General features: G+C 40.1%; 1 protein-coding gene across 2 annotated transcripts in view; it reads right to left on the bottom strand.

Annotated features, from left to right (window-relative positions):
- Window positions 1-15,991, bottom strand: part of PDE7A (phosphodiesterase 7A) — an 86,922-nt gene that overhangs the window by 3,227 nt on the left and 67,704 nt on the right. For both annotated transcript variants that reach the window (XM_074146923.1, XM_074146924.1), the window contains exons 4-12: window positions 14,996-15,147; window positions 12,909-12,972; window positions 10,511-10,606; window positions 7,285-7,385; window positions 5,111-5,242; window positions 4,284-4,375; window positions 3,128-3,272; window positions 2,229-2,325; window positions 1,134-1,214 (exon numbers count right to left, since the gene is read on the bottom strand). In XM_074146923.1, coding sequence (XP_074003024.1) covers window positions 1,134-1,214; window positions 2,229-2,325; window positions 3,128-3,272; window positions 4,284-4,375; window positions 5,111-5,242; window positions 7,285-7,385; window positions 10,511-10,606; window positions 12,909-12,972; window positions 14,996-15,147 — 960 coding nt within the window. The remainder of the gene's footprint in view (window positions 1-1,133; window positions 1,215-2,228; window positions 2,326-3,127; window positions 3,273-4,283; window positions 4,376-5,110; window positions 5,243-7,284; window positions 7,386-10,510; window positions 10,607-12,908; window positions 12,973-14,995; window positions 15,148-15,991) is intronic.

The following is a 15,991-nucleotide window of genomic DNA, read 5'->3' as shown; positions in this document are numbered from 1 at the left end:
TTTGAAGTACATTACACAGTAGAAAAAGAAAAAGAGGAGGAGCATCTTTTCACAATATTAAGCTGACTAAAAACACTTAAAAATACAAATTAGAGAATTTTTTAAACAAAAAGGCCACAAAACATCGACACACAAACATTTATACACCTGTTTGTGTGTCTGCGTGTATGTGCTTATCTACAGCGTCTGTTTCCACGAATCAAAAATTCAACAGCAAGACAAGAGCAACCGAATCCGTCAGCGACAGAAACGCACGAATTTTCTAACATTCCAAATTAAAACTGATTGATCAGCTCAGGTTTTGTCTCTAATTTAAAGCACTATTTCATAGCGTATTCGTGGTTAAATATATTCTTTCCTTTACCGTGTTTCTAACCAAGTCCCATTCAACCTACACACACACACACACACACACACACACACACACAGAGCAGGTACAACCTGTGGGAAATGTATCTAAAAGGTACTTTTTTTTTTTTCAAATCACAGAATCTTCTTGGTTGGAAGGGACCTTTGAGATCATCAAGTCCAACCAAAAAAAAAAACTAAAACAAACAAAAAAACCCAACCCAAACCAAAAAACCCCACCAAAACCAAAACAAAAACAAAAACCACACAAAACAAACGCCCACGGCCCCACCCCACACCCACCCACAGACACAACCCAACAATCCCGGGCACTAGAGCGTGCCCTGAAGCGCCATGTCTACACGTTCCTTAAATACCTCCAGGGATGGCGACTCCACCACCTCCCTGGGCAGGCTGTGCCAGTGCCTGACCACCCTCTCAGTAAAGTAATTCTTCCTGATATCTAATCTAAACCTCCCCTGCTGCAACTTCAGACCATTTCCTCTGCTCCTGTCATTATTCCCTTGGGAGAAGAGGCCAACACCCACCTCTCCACAACCTCCTTTCAGGTAGTTGTAGAGGGCAATAAGGTCCCCCCTCAGCCTTCCCTTCTCCAAACTAAACATGCCCAGTTCCCTCAGCCTCTCCTCATATGACTTGTTCTCTAGACCCCTCACCAGCTTGGTGGCTCTCCTGTGGACACGCTCCAGCAGCTCCATGTCCTAAAAGAAATGTCCTATCACGTCCTGAAAGAAATCTACTGAAATTAATTGAACTGCAGTTACCGATCTGGATGTTGGCGACGGTTTCTGTCTGTCGGTCACAAAGCGGACTCACGCCCAAGTGATATTTCTTTTCAATATCTCCTAAAGAAACAAAAGTATAATTACAACTGTTAAATCACCAAGTCCGGGTGCAAACGGAGCCACCAAACCCTAACAGAGGCGAGAGATGCAGGTTGGGTAACGAGGATGGTTAACGAGGATTGAACGCATTTGCTTTCCCTTTTCCATCTCCCCCTAAAAAACACAAGTAGGTCTGTCAGCGAGACTAACAGCACTTTGTATTTTTCACCAAACGATAATTAAAGAAAAAAAACACCAAATCACAGGTTTCCCAAAAGATTAACACATTTCCTTGCACTACCCTCCTAGGCTGCCACAGAAATGACAAATTAAGATCCCCCCCTTAGCAATACGGAAGGGAGTAGTTTCGCCATCAGGAATTTCTCACGGAAGGCAATTTGCCGTTGCGCTTCCCCATCACCTTTACCTACGTGATTAGCACCAAATAAAGCAGCCTGTGCCCCGTTTCCCACGCCCAGGCACAAATTAGCATGTCTCAAAGTCAGCCAAACCAGCCTTAAGAAAGGAGAAGCACAATTTCTTTTATTATTAAAACATTTGAATAACAATGGAGAAAATCCACTCCATTTGACAACTTAAAAGCTTTATTAATTACTTACAGAAGGAAGTAGTCTCTGCATGGAAACTAAAAATCTCCTCCCTGGCTCTTACCTGCTTACCAACAGCCAAAGTTCAAACATTGAAGATACACAATGAATATATTTAATTATTTACTGAAACGCCTGGGTAAACTTCAAGTGAGTATAATTGTTCATCTGAAGCACCTTTTTTGGGCTGAGGGATCCGTTGAACCAGCCCTTCCAGATGCAGCTTCTAAGCAGGTTCTTCCTTGGATTTCAGTAACACCAACCTTTTGCAAGAAGCACCACCCAGGCAAGTACCCGAATCCCACACCGTAAATCTCTGTTAGTCCTCAATAGAAACCCCGTTATTTGCGAGCAGCGACGAGTCGCCGTCGCTCTCTCCACAGTGTAAATTCATCATGTACCAGCAGATACCTCTGGTCCTACTTGCCTTGATGGAAGAACTCCTCTGTTACTTTCTCACTCCACTGCTTACTCAGCTCCCACGTCCGACAGGGATTACAAATATCAGCACACTTCAAAGCCATCTAGTAAATTAACACACAGCGTTAGATCACTTTTCCCTCCAAGAGAAGCAGCTGCTTTTTCTGACAGCAGATTATTTTATTTATCTGACATTTTTTTAACTGACATTTTATTTATGACAGCAGGTTTATTTCCTGACAGCAGATTAAGTTTTGTGGATAACAAACCTACGGACCATTCGCACTCGTCTCTAAACTTATGTTCTACCATCACATTTCAAAAATGCTCAAGGAACTACCTGATCACAGAATCACAGGATGATCTGGGGTTGGAAAGGACCTCTGGAGATCATCTAGTCCAACCCCCCTGCCAAAGCAGGTCCACCCAGAGCAGGTTGCACAGGAACATGTCCAGGTGGATTTGGAAGGTCTCCAGGGAAGGAGACTCCACCACCTCTCTGGGCAGCCTGTAAATGATCTCATGATCATCTCTGAGTAATATGGAAATTCAGTCAAGTCAAAGTATTTCAGGGGCACTCTATTTAGAGTATTCTGTATTTAGAGTTCTGAGACTGCACCGGAGTCCTCAGAAGAACTAAAGTTTGTCTGGGAAACACACCCCTCCGTGCTCTGGGTGCCCTGAGTTATCAGTTACCAACACACAACACTTGGGAGAAGTGCTGGGAGAGGGGGAGAGATGGACGTAGAGGGAACAACCCTTTTGCCATGAAACAAAGTGACTAAAAGCTATTTCCAACTTCATTTTGAAAGTAGGAGACGGCCTGGAAGAAGCGGTATTTAGCTGTTAAGTAAATTATTTTTGACACTAAAGTGATATTTTCAAAAATATTACCAAGAAGCTCACCTGTAGAATGAAGTGACGATGGTTGGCGTTCTCTAAACATAGGTCTCCTCTATCCAAATGGGACCGAAACATGGACAGATACTCATTTTGCTGACTGATGTCTGTGGCAAGAATGAGGTCACCGATCTGGCTTTCCATCAGCTGCCTGAAATTAGTGATACCAAATATTCAAAAAGCGTAACAATTAACAACAACCATCACTACATTTCAATGTCTTTTTATCTTTTTATCATATTCATTATTATACAAGCCACAAGCTTCATAATCAGCATTTTTACAGAATCATAGAATGGTTCAGGTTGGAAGGGACCTTAAAGATCAGCGAGTTCCAACCCCCCTGCCATGGGCAGGGACACCTCCCACCAGACCAGGTTGCTCAAAGCCCCATCCAGCCTGGCCTTGAACACCTCCAGGGATGGGGCAGCCACAGCTTCTCTGGGCAACCTGTTCCAGTGTCTCACCACCCTCACAGGAAAGAATTTCTTCCTGAGATCTCATCTAAATCTCTCCTCTTTCAGTTTAAAACTGTTCCCCCTCATCCTATCTCTCCACTCCCTGATCAAAAGTCCCTCCCCATCTCTCCTGTAGGCTGAACTTTTTTTTTCCTTTGTTTTTTCACTGAATTTCCTTTTTTTTTTTGTTGCTTTCCCTCTCTGAAAAATTCCTACAACATCCACAGAAATATCAGGATGTTTCACTGGCAGCTTTCAGGAAGCTTAAAACAGTTTTTAGCTTCCCCGCCCCCCCCCCCCCCCCCCTTTATTTTTTCTTTTTTATTTTTTCCTTAAGAATGCACAAACTAATCGTTTAAAGCTAATTTCTTGTTAAAGCAGGTGAAGAGGGGCTATTTTAAGGTACACTTGCGGCGGCAGAACGAGAAAAGGCTGCCAAGTTTAATCTAAACAGGTGCTTGACTCTATGAATGCACTTCTTCAGCACGCTCGCGGTAGATGTTATTTTCTGAATATCCCGTTGCACCATGAACTGCTCCCCTCCAACAGCAAGGGGACCCGGGAATTCTTAAAATAGATCAGAATCTACGTTTTGTATTCGGAATCACCGTGCAATAATTCAGCTTGTTTCAGAAGGGTGTCTTACCTAAGTGCCGGCCCAGCTTCTCTCTTAAACTCATCTATACTATTTCGTATGAACATACCTGTTTTCTAATGACATATGTGCAAATAAGCCAGACTCTCTCAGCAACCCCACCGCTGATCTCCAGTGATGGTTCTCTAATACTGAGGTATTCTGCAAATGAAAAGGGGATTATAGGTATCAATCAATGACTTTTTCTTAAATGGAAGAGCTGTAAATTAAGGATGGTATCAGACAGTTCATTGGGTTTCGGGGGTAGTGTTTTTCTTCTTTATTTTTCCTCCAAGGAGGTTAAAACTCAGAAATCCTGAACACTTTGTTAGCTTCCATGGTTTTTTATCCCAGTGGCAGTGAAACAATGGCTAGATTCAAGCCTACCTCTAGTGAAACACATCACAGAATCACAGAATCACATGGGGTTGGAAGGGACCTCTGGAGATCATCTATAGTCCAACCCCCTGCCAGAGCAAGTCCACCCAGAGCAGGTTGCACAGGAACGTGTCCAGGTGGGGACTGAATGTCTCCAGAGAAGGAGACTCCACCACCTCTCTGGGAAGCCTCTTCCAGGGCTCTGCCACCCCCAAAGTAAAGTTCCTCCTCATGTTTAGGTGGAACTTCCTGTGTTCAAGTTTGTGTCCATTACCTCTTGTCCTGTCCCTGGGCACCATGGAGAAAAGACTGGCCCCATCCTCCTGACACCCACCCTTTAAGTATTTGTAAGCATTGATCAGATCCCCCCTCAGCCTTCTCTTCTCCAGACTAAAAAGACCCAAGTCCCTCAGCCTTTCCTCTTAAGACAGATGTTCCAGTCCCCTCATCATCTTCTTTCATCTTTCCTCAGGCATTGTCCAAACCTGGTTCTAAGAGAACAACCCATTTTGTCCTTACCTTATATAAAGTTGCTAAGTAATGGTTTGTTTTAATTAGGAAAGGTTGGTTAACGCCTGGGTGATCCAAATCATGTGTGGCAGCTGCTATTAAACTGAGCAGAACATCCCATGGAGTTAAAGATTTGGAAAGCTGTGAGATAACAACAACAAATGCAATCCTGTTAGCAATACAAGAAGTTCCTGGGTATCACATTTTTATTTTCCTCTTTTAGCCCATAGAAACTCCGAGAAAATTTTACTAACATAAAATTAATATTTCACTGTCTTTTCACAGTATCTCCCCCTGCCCCGAATGCTACAAAATTTCATCAATGGTTTAAGCATTATTCCTTCTGAATGGGAAGGTTCACTCTTAAAAAATGCTGGCACACAAAATGCTGCTTTCTGGCTCATAATGAAGCACTATTTCTAACCAGATCCTGCAAAAGCAGTAAATTCTTAAGATTAGCTCTCCGCCTCATTTACCAAATCTGTCTGTACGTTGTCAATTCTGCTTTAAATACAGAGTATATTTTAAAAAAACATAATAACCTTTCATCTTAAGAGGAAGGAACTAATGTTCTGGAAGACTTCAGAACTGTTCAGATTGGGTTTCTAACTCTTACGCAAAATTGTATTTCCAAGTCTACCAGGAAAAGAACTGAAGGAGGAAAAACTGCCAAAAATAACTATTTGCCAGAAGTATGTGCGCGTTGATTAACTCAGCATGAATCCGCACGGACTTATTTCCACTGCTCATAGCTGTTACTACTCCTGGTTGGGAGGTTTGTGAGTTAAACTCAATAATAAAGGTCTCGTTTGAACTAAATCGGAGAGGACAGCTCTGCCCACACAAGAGTGAAATGCACATGTTTATAACATATTTTGGTGCAACAGAACCAGCAGCTGTATATGTTACTAAAAACACAAAGTCCATACTTTCATCCAAAGCGTTACAGAACTTCTATCACGGGTATTAAATAAAAAATGCTCAGAGCTTCCCAAGTGCCTGCCATAAAAAAAAAACCCCGCTCATCGTGTATCACCTCGGATTTGGCTCAATGCACCGACAATGATCGGAGAAACTGAGCAGGAGCAGGAAGCAAAGAGCCTCCCAAAAACATCCACAGAGTAAGAAAACAACTTACTTGTTTTCATCCCAGAAGCAGAATGAAGAGTTACGTTATTCGAGAGAATACCCCATTAGGGATAATCTGCGTCAAGGCAGACAACTTTCTCACCCAGCTAGAGCGTGCTACAGTTTTCAATTTAATACAGAAAGCCAGCATTTAGCCCTGAAATTGTCTTAAGGCATCACTTACAGGAGACTGCCAGCAGTCCAAGTCATAAATCCAACTAAGCTGAGCTCTTTAAGGTCTATCACACTGCCCTTTTTTAGAAAGAAAGGCCAAAAAGAACTCCTGATGTCTTGCTAGAAGGTGCCTCTAGCAGCACACTATTTATTAACATCAAAGATCATAGAAACATAGAATCATAAAATGGTTAGAGTTGGAAGGGACCTTAAAGATCATGGAGTTCCAAACCCCTGCCATGGGCAGGGACACCTCCACTAGAGCAGGTTGCTCAAAGCCCCATCCAGCCTGGCCTTGAACACCTCCAGGGATGGGGCAGCCACAGCTTCTCTGGGCAACCAGTGTCTCACCACCCTCACAGAAAAGAATTTCCTCCTAAAAGAGGAAAAAGATGAGCAAAACAAGGGTAGAAGATGAGCAAAAGATGAGCAAAACAAGGGTAACAGCAATTTCTGGAGGAAAAAAAACTATCCCAAAGGAAAAAAGAACCCACCCCAAACCATGAATACACAGGTTTATTATCACAGGCTGTGATTCTGTGCAAATGACCCGGGGCGCAGTTGGAATCTTAATTGATTCCCGGCTGTGGTTCAAGGTGAAGTCACACAAAAGACAATGCCAGCTCAGAAGAGTGAAAGAAGAAAAGGACACTGCTGAGCGTGAACCCACAGCTTCAGCAACACAGAGACTCCGCTACCACCTTCTTGTGTTCAAGAAGTGGGGTTTGTTGGCTTTTGGGGTTGATTTGTTTTTAATTAAAAATGTGTGCACATACACATATACGTACAGATGTGCACACGATCCATTTAGACACACACACACACAAATGCGTGTATTTTCTGTACGTACGTGGGATGTAACAGTGAGAACGTCCCCTTACCTTGGGCTCTTTTAAGTAACAGTGCATGGCCTGAGTCACATCAGCAGCATGAACTGCGTTATGGTAAGGGTTTTGACTGTGATAATCTTCTTGGACCATAACTGCAGGAAAATAACAAATATCCAAATTTAAATAAAATCGCAATTTTTTTTTTTCCAAGTACTATTTTAAACGTCCTTGTTAGGCACAGAAATATGCAATTTCCCAAGTTACGTACACATAAAAGTGTCAAAGTCAATAAATCGTCAGTTGAACCAAGGCCCGGGTATAAAAGATTTTTATGTGAAGAAACAGTATTTTCTAAAGGAAATCAACTACACGCAAAGTCATCTCTCAGAGCAAAAATTAAACAACCTGAAATCAATATATAATCTGAGATACTTTGCAAACTTCCTAGGCAAGGCTCCCTTTGATCATTTAGCCTGTTTGAATGTTGGGCCAACCTTGAATACGAAATGAAGATGACTCTATTTACCAAAGCATCAGGATGACTCCGTATCATGCCTTGAAAACCAGACAGGATCAGAGGAATTAGGCACTGTTTTCCTGTCACATGAATTGCTTTTCCTTCCCCTTCAGGAGGGTAGTCATGGGAAGCCACCTCTACATAGTTTAGGCATCTTCTCATACTTGTACTCTCGTAAATTTAAGCCTATATGCAAGTTAGAAGAGAGTCTCATTGAGATGATGGTCTGACTGACCATTCCTAGATTTAATATTCCATATTTAACAACTTCTTTGCTTTCCTCCTCTTTTCTCCATCTTCCTGGCTGTCTTTAAACATTGCATGTAGAATACTTTACAAGACATCCCCATTAGCTTGACTACGTAGAGTAGAAGAATTATAACGTTGAAAAGGATGGAGAGGGAGTAGATCTGAAGCCCAGCAATGGAAGTATACTCTACAGTTTTGCCTGATATGACACATCAGCCCTTCCAAGCAAACCTCAAAAGAACGTTTTCCTGGCTGACTGCAGCCCGTCAGTCCCAATCATGGAACTGCCTGGGCTGGAAGGGACCTTTCAGAGCACCTAGTTCAACCATCAAAACCATTCAAACAAACGTGCCCACAACCTCTTTTCCTACTCAGTTTTACAAGCCAGTGCCCTCCCTGTAACCGTGACAGTAACTTCACAGCGCTACTGCCGGGGTATTTGGGAAGAGCTGTGGCTCGTTAAAAGTCAAAATACTGTAACCACTGTGTAATCTCAATAGTACTCGATGCATATTTGACACCTCGTATGGAAAAAATAATGAAAATAAGTATCTTTGGGCTCTGTTAACCGGCAGTAAAACTCCCTTTCACCTGTTCCTCACATCAAGTGCATGAATGAGGATGTCCTCGGCTTAATCCTCAATTTGTTGTGGTTTCCTAGGCTGGTCCAGCTACCGGAAGTCTACATTTTTCTAAACTTATTTATTTTAATAAAGCAGACCTAGGACAGTATTTTGATCCCAGTTTGCCAGAATTAAAAGGCACAAAACCCCTGTGTTTCCAGGAATATAGCACTTTGGATTTTCTCTCCCCTTGTTCGGGTCTGGAATAAGAAGTTGAAAACACACAGCAAGAGGAGATCTCCAAGTAACCTTTGGAAGACACAGAAAGATGATGGATGTGTATAAACAAAAATATAGGTGTATATATATACACACACTCATATGTGAGATATATATATACACACACACACACACACAAAAAAATGTCGAGACCCTACTGAAGATGAAAATCAGATTTCTCTCCTTAAAAAGATTCCAATAAGTTCTCAAATAAAGTGAATTTTGTGTGGCACTAGGGACGACCTGAGTTGTCCTAGTCTTCTAGAAGTTGACCTTCAGCTTACTTTGGACTAGGGTGTAAGAGGTAGCAAAAGAAAACAACTTGGTTCATGCTAAGAAGCTGTACTTGGAAGAAAGGTTCCTTGATTGAAGGGATGGGCTAGGACAGATCTAAGAAATGGTTTTCTCATTGCTATTAAGTAGAAGACAGTAACAAAAAGGGAAAGGTGGTGAATTTTAAAGCTAGAATAAAATTTTGCCTTCTTCCAAGTCTAATCCCATTTTAGTGACTTCTGGCTTTGAGTAGTCATAGGTAGTTAAGACTATCGTTATCTTTTGATAACTTTTTAACTAATCCAGTCATTCCTAACTGGTCTTTCATTTCATTTCCTGTCTTTTGCTAAATCTCAACTAACCAGGAAACAAGCTGGATGAGAAAGACAAAACACACTCAGTTACAACTTGAGTAGCCTTAGACCAGATTTCTGTAATAATTTTCTTCACATCCCAATATATCAGTCCTCAAGGTCAGCTGATCTACCTTTTTGAAACTGGAAGGAACTGAGTCCACTTTAAAATAACATGAAATGCAAGACAGAACTGATTTTTTTTAAAGGTGAAAGGGAACCAAATGATGAAAACAAAAACGTTCCCTTAATTGAAAGGGGAGAAAAGCCTTTCAAATATGATTTCTCCCCTCCAAAACTGTGAAAACCTGCTAAAAAAAGCATCCCACTCCACAGAATGAAATAAAAGGGACTGTCACAGAAGAACCAAAGGAAGTCTCAGACCAGCGCCTGTGTCTATGGGGATGCAGAAAGTTGGCTCTTTCAGCTGCCAAGTGTAAGTAGCACTTGGTTTGAATACTCTACATCATATTTACAGTTCTTTCCACTGAAGCATCCCAGTGCCACGGGCACAAACTTTCCAGTAAAATTGTCTTGCGCTCTGCCTATGGAGAAAGTTTACTCACAGGACAGTGCTTATGTGTAGGAGAGCTTGAGCAAGCAAGAGACAGCATCAAATTGGTACCATTAAATATGGCCAAGCTGGCATATTCAATACAGTTAGGAAACTGTACCATGAATATTTCAGAAATTAAGATTAAAAACAGAACTGAAAATCCAAACAAAGGAGCTGTCTAGCCTTTCCCAATAAAAATGTCACACAATGTCACATATATTCCTCATTATTTAGATTTAATAAATACAATACAGCATTTTCTAGGAAACTACTCAACTTGTTAATACTTGCTCAGATTTAACACAGAGATTTTTGTACTCAGAAACTTTAGAGAGATTGTCTCAATCAATATATTTGAAATCACTGCACAATCTGGACTCCATCAGTACTCTTCAAACCTTATTGCTAAACTATAACCAGCACTTTATTTAAGGTAGCAAAATGCGGATAAACAGCAATATTCATCATAATAAAAAGCTGTATTTACCCAAAAATCTACGAAGTTTCATCGTATCTAACTGGAAGTGTTCAATTAGTCCGTGAAGATTAAACAGATGAAAGGTTAAGCTGACTAGACTGTTTCCTAAAAATAAGATGAAAATACTAATTCATTGGAAGCCATTAAATCAGTGACTCTTTCATAAGAAATGTATTATTTCAAACAAACTGGTCACAAAAGCTACACAAGCAAATTTCTCTACATCAATTCATGATAAATATTTCAATCTTACTGCATGACGAGATTCCATTAGCTATCTCCTCTGGTAATCACCAGTGGTTTTGCATAATTACAATGCATTCATCAATTGTCCGCTGTCAACTCGCAGGAGGAAAATGTTACCGAACGTTAAAGAAGCAACAGGTTTGGACATGCAAACCTGTTACAACGGAATTCAACTTTGTGGTATGTTGCATCACGATATTTATAAATATACATACAGCTTAAAACCGAATACAAAAATAATTAGGCGTAGAAAAAAAGGTCACCATGGATTAGTGTACATGGTACATATGCCATCTCCCATTTTCATCATCTGTTTTGCTAAACTACTCCTTATTTCACCCAGAACTCAAACAGTTTTAAGTTTCTCTAGGAAATGTGTACTATTACAAGCTTACAATATACTTCACCTACTCATAGCTATAATATAATCAAATAAAACCAAGAGAGAGAGAAATACCCTGTTAATACCCTACTTGTAATAGCCTGCCCGTTCTGCACTCTGCAAACAACAGGCAGTGGCAGATAACTCAGTTTTGGGACATTGACTCTTAACAATCTTCATTTAGCAGGAATTAAAAGAACCCCAGACAGAAACCGGGGTACAAAAGGGAAAGAATTTCTGCTAAATCTAGCTTATTGCTGGGCTTAACGTATTCGCATGTGCACCCCACTTCCTCACAATAAGATACACAGTTCTTCAAATAATATTAACTGCGTAGTTTGTTTCTTACAGGCTCGCCCAGGGCAGCTCATCGAGCAGAGGTTTATATACAGCATTCTCCCTTTACAAACTTTCAAGAATGAGACCGCCTCCTAAAACGCCTAAACTAGGGTGCAAAAAGGTTGGCATAGGAAGGCTGCCACAATAGAGGCTGTACCGGTACGTGTCTAAAATGAAAAAAGCATATTTAAATGGTAGGGAAGGCCTCATATAAAAAGGATGATTTCAGACTGCTTGCATCTGATAAACTAATCTGAAATAAGCTATGCTGACGAACAGGTTAACTTGCACACATAGCTTTTTCCTCATTCAGCTACCTAGTCTAAATTTTATCGTTATCTATATAAACTTTCTATTTGTAAAAGTCCTTGCCCTTTTCATTTTTTATATCCATTTTCTGTATCGAATCAAACTGGGAGAACACTACTTTTACGCTCCTTTAAGCCAAGCATCTCTTCCACAAAACAGGAGAGAAAATTAGCTTTTGGCATCATATTTTCCTTTCCGAGCTTCATTTCTCTTTTTCCTTCGGCCAACTTCAAACGCTCTGACTGCATCTCTGCTACCAGCTCCGTTCGACTGATGAAAAACCCGCGAGAGCTGCCCTCCATTCACCTCCCAAAGGTCGCCTTGGGGCTGGACTCGCTCATCTCCTTCTTCCATTCCATTCAAAACTCAGCTTCCGCTGCTGAGGATTATAATGCAAAGCTTCTCTCTGTCCACTGCAGCAGCCCTCCCTCCTCCTTTCCAGACCTCTTTTCTAACTCTCTATCCATAACTTAACCAATGCTTAATTTTATTTATTTTTTAGAGCAACTACTACTTCAGTTCCCACCGCTATTTGTAACAAGTGCACAAAACTAACCACAATCTTTTATTACTTTTTTTTTTATTTTGTGCAAGCCCCATGTAAAGCAGCTTCTGTCTGCTCAACTCCTAACTCTTTAGGTATTCTGCTAGATATAATTATAATGTCCTTATACCACCTTGCCTTCTTATGGCACTGTAAGCTAGACTAGCCATTTTACCTAACATTAAATTTATCAGAAAAATGCATGTTCAATTTTAACTGATCTTTCGGGAAAAAAAAAAAATAAATTAACAACATTCCATAATTAAGAAAAAATACTAAATTTGCAAAATTATTTATTAATTTATAACAAATTACTACTTGTAATAAAAGAGAGAACAGCAAGCTACAAAGTACAAGAAGGGCCTCTTCTACAAATCAATGCTTGTTATTCAGTACTGACAGTGATGGCATTTTCACGGCGTGGCCAGGCAAACTAGGATTTAGATTAAAAACTATTAAATTAAAAAGTATTACTTGATGAAATTTGTGCTTTTTAGCAAACAAGCAATCACATACCACAAGGTAAAAGCAATAGTTAAGTTATGCTAAGAGATAAAACGTAAGTGAAATAGCAAGAGTAAACTCACCATTTGTCAGTCTATCAAAAAGAAAAATATCAAAGTTCCAGTTTCCAACCTTCTCCAACATACACTGAAAGAAAACACAAAAGTTGTCACTTTTTTCTCAGTATACATCTATCTTCCCATAGCCCAGAAGAATAAACATTTCAGAGACTGCTGCAAGCCTGAGGATTTCTACATACAAAAGATAGCATTAAAATAATGATTAAATTTGTCTGATAACTTTAAAATACATGTTGCAAATTGAAAAACTGAAATACAAGAAGTGTCTGGACAGTACTGGCTTGAGATTTTCCCTCCATCCTTTAGTTAATTTCTTAAATAAAATTTAAAACAATTAGGTTAAAAACCAGAAATGGTATGAAAGAGTAACTCAGTGTTCAGACTTCTTCCACTTTTAATTTTTGCAAAGAGCTAGTAGTTAATCTGTGTGTAGTCCTTCACCTCGGTTTCTCTTTCCCTCATTGTCTATCCAAGAGAAATAATATCGAGATGCTTTACTAGACGTAAAGGCAACCTTTTAATATCTTTTTTTAAGAAACTGGCTTTTAACATTCCCCCTCACTGAAACAGCGCTTCTTCACAGCTGCTCCACAGGAATTGTTCTTCCAGGAACACGATGGAAAAGGATGAACAAGAACAGCAAAGAGCACTCGAGGCCTCACGAGATCTCTTGCCTTCTCCTATTCTCATTAGATTGGTAGAGCTGCTTCACGATCCAATTACTACGTTCTAGCTGTTCTCCACCAGCCACTAAAACTCAACTACCAGGAGAAACAAAGAGCGTTAACGAGATCTTTCTGCTGTTTAATTAAATGTACATTTTTTAACTCCATCCTCCAGGTTATCAGGTTCTTCCCACGCTGCAGCCTGACAACGTGCCGTACGGATACCTGGCATTATGAGCGTACCCCTTTTCTGCATCAAGGTTACGCACAAGAAGCTTTACACACAATCATTAAGAAGACACAGCCTTTGGGATCTTCAATAACCTGTACACTTTGCCTGCTCCTTCCCCTTCAGCTCCCTCCATCCTCTGTCCCCAAATCACCAGCCCTTCATCCAACCAACTACGCTTTTAGTACCGTCTGTCTCCCCACTACGCTTTGCTGCACAGGGAGTATATTATCCTTTTCTTTTCTAGAAGAACTGCCTCCCAAAGAAAAAGTCAGTTTGGCATCATCATAGATTCATAGATTCATAGATTGGTCCAGGCCGGAAGGGACCTCCAAAGGTCATCTAGTCCGACCTCCCCGCAGTCAGCAGGGACACCCCCAACTAGACCAGGTTGCCCAGGGCCTCGTCGAGCCTCACCTTGAGTATCTCAAGGGAAGGGGCCAGATCTCACACGCTTTTGTTAGAGATGCAGTATTTATGCAATTCTAGCTTTCTAAAAGTTACACTCTTTGACACGTATGTAACCTGCTTTCAGCATTCAAAGAGCAACTCTTTTCTTCTTGTCACACAATGCATTGAAGCCAACGTGTATTTGCCTTAACAACCACCTGCACTTAACACGTTGAGTAAAAATAATTCTAATAATATTAATATTAATAATTATTCTATTATCAGATCATCTTCTGATCGATTCATTTATGCATTTTATGGAGTTTTCAGTGGTGAAAACGACTGCTGAAGAGAGTCAGTTTTCACTTGCTCTTCCAGATGTTCAGTGATGAGGTTGGACTAAAAAGGGAAGGGGAAGTGGGGGTTATCATAGGTGTCCAAATTGCTCCATTACATTACTTAAATACAGTTCTTTTTTTTCTTTCTTCAGTTATTACATTCATCCTCCATTCACTAGTTATTAACAAAAACCTGCAAGCCATAGGAGCTCTAAAAATCATCCCAGTAAACTTGTGAGAGGTGAAGGAGTTTTTTAGAAACCAGGTAATTTGGGCTGGATTTTATAAAGATGTAGACATATATATACACACACAAACATATATATAAAAAATACATGCTTAGAATATTTATTTGGCTCTTAAATATATAATTAAATAATATCTCTTAACGTAAGATACAGTTATACACTAGCGAACATTTTTAAAAACATACTTAAAAAAAAATAAAGAAAAAATGAAGCAACCAACCTTTGCTTGTCCATTATAATCATCATCTAAAATGTTTGAAGAGTTCGGAACAGTGATACCACGGAAAAAACGGGAAGATCTCAGGTATCGCTGGAAACTAAGCAACCTTCTCACATTTCTCGCAGAGACAGACACCTCGATTTCAGAATTTGCTACAAAAAAAACAAGAAAATAAAATACTCTCTCTAATAAACCTTTATAAAAAAAAAAGAGACTGTTTGGGGAACTTTGGCACAACAAAGGCGCTCCAATATTATTTTTTTTTTAATTGGTGTATCAAATGTTTCAGCCACAGAGATTTTTATTAATAGAGAGTACAGACCCATGGCTTAGAAAATAAAATGTTCTATGGAGGCATCCTGTAAAGGAAAACAAATATTTAAATCATTATCTTTTTCAGGAACTCTGTTATTGAAAGAACAGAAATATTATGAAAATTGTGTAAAAACACACACAGTATTCGAAACGAGTTCTTTTTGGAGTACTGCCTCATGTATACACATCCAGGCTGTGTCCCAGGCAAATCACACAGGAACCATACACCAGCAAGAGAATATCATGAATCGTGTGCTGATACAGGAGTTACAAGCAGGTTTTGAGCGCATACAAATAACTTTTACACAGATTTTAAAGCTCAGAAATTCTTTTAACCTTACTGGCAAAGTTTTAAACACACTCAAGTGATTTTGGTGCAGATAATTATGGTCCGAACCTCTCCTCTTCCAAAGCAGGTACCACATTTACCTTCACAGCGCGTGCGACTCCCTTTCCCAGTAGTGAAAACACCACCGAACATTGTTGTAGCCTGATTTCAAAGATTAATCCAAATATTTTGCTTTACTCTTACTATGTCAACTGGTTTAGCTGTTCAAATGACCCACGCTAGCTGATGTTCAATTCCACTTGATGTGCTCGAAGCGTTCTACCAACTTGAAGATCAAACTACACGTAGCTATTAGTTTCTTTGCACCGGGCCAGATATTTTCATTCTGAAAT

The sequence above is a fragment of the Numenius arquata genome, chromosome 4 (genome assembly GCF_964106895.1).
Source record: "Numenius arquata chromosome 4, bNumArq3.hap1.1, whole genome shotgun sequence".
In the NCBI taxonomy this organism is placed as follows: Eukaryota; Metazoa; Chordata; class Aves; order Charadriiformes; family Scolopacidae; genus Numenius; species Numenius arquata.
Note: the sequence above shows the minus strand (reverse complement) of the source record. Positions and strands in the feature narration are given on the sequence as shown.